The sequence below is a fragment of the Heloderma suspectum genome, chromosome 5 (genome assembly GCF_057233095.1).
Source record: "Heloderma suspectum isolate Gila_16-S chromosome 5, 16-S_ref, whole genome shotgun sequence".
Lineage (NCBI taxonomy): Eukaryota > Metazoa > Chordata > Lepidosauria > Squamata > Helodermatidae > Heloderma > Heloderma suspectum.
In genome coordinates this window covers 178147140-178153145 of record NC_139462.1, presented here as the reverse complement: position 1 = coordinate 178153145, position 6006 = coordinate 178147140, and the positions used below count along the sequence as shown (strand labels likewise).

General features: G+C 41.6%; 1 protein-coding gene across 1 annotated transcript in view; it reads right to left on the bottom strand.

Moving 5' to 3' along the window:
- Positions 1–2718: 2718 nt before the first annotated feature.
- HIBADH (3-hydroxyisobutyrate dehydrogenase) overlaps positions 2719–6006 on the bottom strand; it is a 114039-nt gene continuing 110751 nt past the window's right edge. Inside the window, exon 8 of the mRNA XM_084858498.1 lies at positions 2719–5107. Coding sequence (XP_084714624.1) covers positions 4949–5107 — 159 coding nt within the window. The 3' untranslated portion in view covers positions 2719–4948. The remainder of the gene's footprint in view (positions 5108–6006) is intronic.

Here is a 6006-nt window from a genome sequence, read left to right as displayed (position 1 = left end):
GTATTAAAATAAATAACCTTAGCTCAAGACGTTGAACAGGCCAAGGCTGGTAATTTTTGCCATATCTCAATGCATGTTTATATCTTTAACCAATCCTCTTGCTACAAATAATTATGTAAAGTACACAGTAATATTTATACGGTGCTCCATAGGTGTTTTTTCTTACAATATTTCCATTCAGATTTGTCAAGACTGTCACAGAAATAACTGGACTTTTCTTAGTGAAGGTCATTTAAGTGCTAACATCACAATTCATTTTGGCTTAAAGGGGCTTTAAAACACACACACACACACACATCTGTTAGGCGGGATATGTATATTACACCATTTATATCTTTACATGAGCATCTTCAGGACTTTATTCCCTGTAATCCTATAATAAAATAGCAATACCAAGCAGAGGAAAATACTGTACTCTGTAGCCACGATGGGCCACCGTCTGGAAAAGGCTACAAACGGTGCACACTTGGTTTTTCTGAAAGCTATCAGCTCCTGAGCAACAGAACACTTGGAGACTTTGGCTTAATAGCTATATATATATTCCTGTGTGTTGCATTTTAAGCTGCCCCTGTGCCACAGGATACTTCCAAACAAGACTTTTATACCGCCATAGCCCTGCCTCATTCCCAGAATTTTACGTGGGTCCAGACATTGTCTTCCACTCATACCCTCCCATGATTTCCAACGGCTTCTTCCTTCTTTTTCCGGATTACAGAAAATCCCAAGTCCCTGGGCATAGTCTGAAGGCACATGAGGTAGCCACCTTGCTGAAGTTAAGCAGGCCTGGTCTGGTCAGGCTTCGAGGTGAGGCCAACTGGTTATCCCATGTAGCCACAATGGAGGAATGGTAGGGTATAAATAATATTTTTTTAAAGTCCATTAAGGAAAAAAAGATGTAATTGCTGCACAATGCCTTCTCATTGGTAGTGCTAGGAACCTTCCACTTGGAAGCAACCATATTCACGAACGGCTTTTATAACAATACTAGCAAACCGACCCGGCTTTGCACAGGTTGGAACAGCCCTTAATTTAATACAGTGAAGCCTTCAAGCTGAGCTATGCAGCTGTCAGAGTTGGACACACTGTGTCTGCCCCATCTGAGTTAAGCCATGTCCACTGGTACCCTTAGGAACGGCCCCTGCCATGGTGCACTCCTAGAGTCCCCAGAGAGAGGGGTCTGTCCACTCCATTCCCCTGAAAGGGGGCTGCCTCATAGCAGGAGGCAGGCCTATATCTCTGTCCCTCTACTATCTCTCTTGGCTTCAAACTGTATGGATTGCAGCTGTGTGCCAGTTAGGGAAGCCTGCCCCTAGTGGCTGAAGGTGCTAGTGCAGGCTTCAACCACACAGGCACAGTTGAATTAACTAAAATTAGGGCGCAATCCTATTCAGATAGGCGGCTGCCTCCGAACTTGGAGGTGACCACCTATCCAATGCAGGGCAGGAGAAGCACGGAGGGGATCATTCCCTCTGCACTTCTCCTGCCCTGCATTTTCGGCTAGACAGCCGATTGTGGCTGTCTAGCCAGGGGAGGGTTGAGTGGGGGAAGAGGCTGCTGTATGATACACTGGATGTGTCGTACAGGTATTTCCACCCTCCCCACCCCAGAACGCCCCTTTTCAGCCACTCTGCACGCCTCTTGCAAGCGCAGAGCATGGGGCTGTTCCGTGCTGTGTCTGAGGCAGTGTGGAAGTCAGGGGAGGTCAGTTCTCCAGGAAATGACCTCGGAGAGCGGGCTCCGAGATCATTTTCCGGAAAACCAGATATCCTATGGCCGTCTAGCCACTGTCTAGCGGCCATAGGATTGCTCCCTCCATGCATTTTAAAAACAGAATAACCCTGAAGTGCATGTTCATAGGGTCTCCTTAGTATGCATGCTCATTTCAGGTGTCTAGCATTCATGGTCTTGGAGCTACAGCAAAGACAGAGACACACCCTCTTTTATGATTATGGATAATCACATGGTGAAAATGTTTGGTGAAAATCTGCTCATTACAGTGCTGAATCATTGTACCAAGTTTGGTTGACATTGATCAACTGGTATTGAAGCTATAAATCTTTTAAAATTTTGATTGGCCACCATTTTGTTTCAAGATGGCAAATGAAATTTTCACTATGCCTAAAACTATCCCAGATAGAAGTAGAACAAATCCTAAATCATAGAATCATAGAATAGTAGGGTTGGAAGGGGCCTACAAGGCCATCGAGTCCAACCCTCTGCTCAATGCAGGACTCAATGCAGGAATTGTTTCATAACAATCAGATGTATGATTTTCGAGTCTATCGAGGACATACAAGCACTTCCTTTAGATATAGATAGATAGATAGATAGATAGATAGATAGATAGATGAGATAAGGTGAAGAGAGTTCAGAGATTGCAGGGGGGAAATGCATAATCATCCTGCATGCCACTGATGTAAGACCCATGTAACATGTTGTACGATGACATACTGGGCACAGCAGTTGAAACACAAAGTCCCTAAGCATTAATTTGCTAGTGCAGCAAATCTAACACTTGTGTTCTTGGTCCATATTCCATTGCTTTCAGTGGAACATGCTTCCAGACATGTTGAAGCTATAATCCTTGTAATCCTGGGAGCAAGTCCCATTGAACTCAATTGAACTTACTTCTGAGTAGACATGAATAGAATTGCACCATAAATTTGATGAAAACTGACAAGCTCATCCTACATAACAAATGGAGATAATTCCGCATATACTTCCATACAGTAATCCCATTTAATGATGGTGATGTTGAATCAAGGTTAAATGTGAATATGGGATCCCCTGCCTGTCCCCCCACTGAACTTAATGATCTACAGTTCACTGAAGCCAATGGTAAAACTCCACTTAGCGGGAGCGTACAGGTATATGTACTTAACAGTGGATTGTGCTGCATAGCAAAATTGCATAATGATTTCTATAACAGCCCCAGGATGAGGTATGGAGAAAAAAAATGCCTGTTATTTTTAAGAAAAGAGCTGTCTCTGGCCCAATAATCTAGCTTCCACATTAAAAAGAAACTGTTCTGGCACCTCTCAAACATATTTCAGCTTCACATGCTGGAATATCCCGTTGATGGGACCTGTCTATCAGGACTAAAGAGGAAATATTTACCACTTCACACCTCTGACTGGAAAAGCCTTAATAGTCACCAAGTGTGCTTATGTGCTAGATAGCACTTCTGACTGGAAGATTCACCTCCACTTGCCAATCCCCTCCCCTGAGTCTACAGCAAGGATGGGAAAGCTTTTTCAGCCAACAGCCACATTTTCTTGTGATTCATCTTGCGGGGCTGCATGCCAGCAGTGGATGGGACCAAAGCAAAAAGTGGGCAGGGCCACCCCTCACTCTCACCCCCCCCCCACACACACACACACTCACTCACACATATCACCCAAGATCCCCGCTCCCCACACTGGGCAATTAGGCTTGAAAAAAGCCTCCCCCATTGGAGCTTGTATCCCTTATCCCCAATCTTAATAAGGCTTTTTGATTTGGAAGCTGGGGTTAGGCTGTATACTTTGGGCTGCTCAAGGATGATTCTCCTGCCCTCTGCCTCATTGATGCTACTTAATTACTTGCTGAGTTCAGCCTGTTTACCCTTTGGCTTAAATTTGTCAGAGGTAGCTGGTAGTTGCCTCCTTCCTGTAGGGCAACTGGGAGTTTCTTCACAGGGGAAACCAAGATTTTTGTTAGGTCAATAATTCCCCCTTTTCTTCCTATAGTGAGTAGCCAGTTCTGATTAATGTTTACGTCTCCTCAAGAAGACACGCAGAGGGTTTCTTCTTGTAAAAATTAAGAACTATACCCACAAGTTATGCTTACAATGTTTAAAGATCAATGGGTCTTCTTATTGTGGTTATCAGTTTTAATGGTTGTGGAATGCATTCTAAACAAACATGTAGGGCAACTTTAATGGATATACCGATCTATAAACCTTTACACCTTTGTCGAGTTGTTTACGCAAGACAGGTTTTTGGTACCTTTATATATTTTGCAAATGAATCTTTACTGTTATTTGGATGCACAGAATCCAGTAACAATGAAAACAAGAAATGCAAAAAGAAAAAAAAAAGAAATCAAACATCTAGTGATTATTCACCATCTTGGATTTTATTTGATTTCAAAGTAATGGGGTTTATTTATTTAGATTTATAATATTGCAGTATATGCCTAAAGCAAGTGCCTTCCAGTGAGGTTAGCAGACATGAACCTTTTGAAAATGCGTGAAAAGGGTAAAAAAAAATTATACAATTAGGTTAGCAAACAGTAGTGTTAAATATGCACACACAGTGTTAAACATTTAAAATTATAAGGGCAGCAGCTTTCCAATAACTTGCAAACTTTTCTTAATGCAGCTTTCCACCACTACTGTAATGAGAAATCCACGTTTTATACCGAGGCCAAAGCTGGATTTTAAAAAATATCTATCAGGAAAATTCTTAATTGCAACAATCTTTTTTTAAAAAGACGAAGTGATTTGTTATTTAGATACTTAGAAAGGAAGCTCAGCAACAGTCCCTTTAATCACAGTTATGTTTGCACAGTTTAGAACTATGCCATCAGTTTTGTGTGCAAATACATATATACTGGATTTTGTTTAAACCCTACGACGGTTCTTTCTTTAAGGGTTCAATCCTATGCATGTTTAGATAGAAAATGGACTTACAACTTGGGGGCATGCTGGGAGTTCTAGGACTTTTTTCTGTCTAAACACGCATAGGATTGTGTCCTAAGTCAGTTATGTATGATTTAAAAAAAAATCCTTTCCCATAACCTTTCAAATAATAGACAATAAATCCTGGAGTCAGCTGCGACCCCAGCCGATAGAGGTGGGCAAGATCATGATTCATGATCTTTGATTAAACCCATGTATTTATTGAGTAATCTGCAAGGACGCTCCAAATAGTTTGGTTTCTAACAGGGTCCATTGTCAAAAAGGATCTCACAAGCTCTCCTCTTCCCGTAAAAACTGGAACACAGATGAGAAGTCTTTCTGGGCATAGCCTTTGGCACACATGACCCTGTAAACCTGATGGGCTACAGAGCCAAGAGGGACTGGCGTCTTGGTGTTGGTAGCAGAAATCTGGGCCAAGCCAAGATCCTGAAAACAAAAACAAATATTTAAGGAGAGGGGTGGGGAAAAAGGAAGAGGCAGTGCAAGCATTAAAAGCACTAGCTGCATTTATTATATAATGGAAACTATACCCCAAAACACAGATGTTAGTTTGTCAGAAAAATCATAGTGCTGTTAGAGACTGCACTGTCTTGGTTTGCATGCGAAGTTTCAGGTTCACTTTCCAGTATCTTCAGATAGCACTGGCAAAGACCCTTGCCTGAAAACCTGGAAAGCTGCTTCCAGTCACTGTAGACAATACTCAGCTAGATGGATAATGGTCTGGTTCTGCACAAGGCAGCCTCCTATGTTCCTACCTAATAAAACCACAAGATGGAGTGACAAGGTACAACCAGGACCCATTCAGCACATCCCTACCAATGCTTAGATGTTTTAGAAGTTAATATCCCTATCTCAGCCCTTATTTGCTTGTAAATAAAAACTTTCCTTTGGGAGAATAGTTGAATTGGCAGTTATTAATTTTAATGATTCTTGTTTATTGCATTTTAGGAAAATGTGGTCCAATAATTGATGCCAGTCAGGCCAGAGTCATGAATGGGGGCTATAGGGGTCTAGCCCCTGCAGGAATATTCCAGGACCGTTTCTGAGTTTTCAGCTTAAAAAAAAGCAAGTCTTTAGCCATGGTACTTATGGAAACATAAGGAAAGAGTACAGACAGCATTCTATGTAATTGCTCACTGAAGATGAAGTCTGAAGGTGGCCATTTATGTATCATCAAAAAAGAAGAAATGCATCACCAAAATAAGAAGAGCACATGGATTTGCATAAAATGTGCATATGCTGATTTACTGGTATAGAGAAAATTTAGAAATAAGTATTATAATTTAAATAGAAATACGATACATCTCCCCATAGTGGTAAAGACT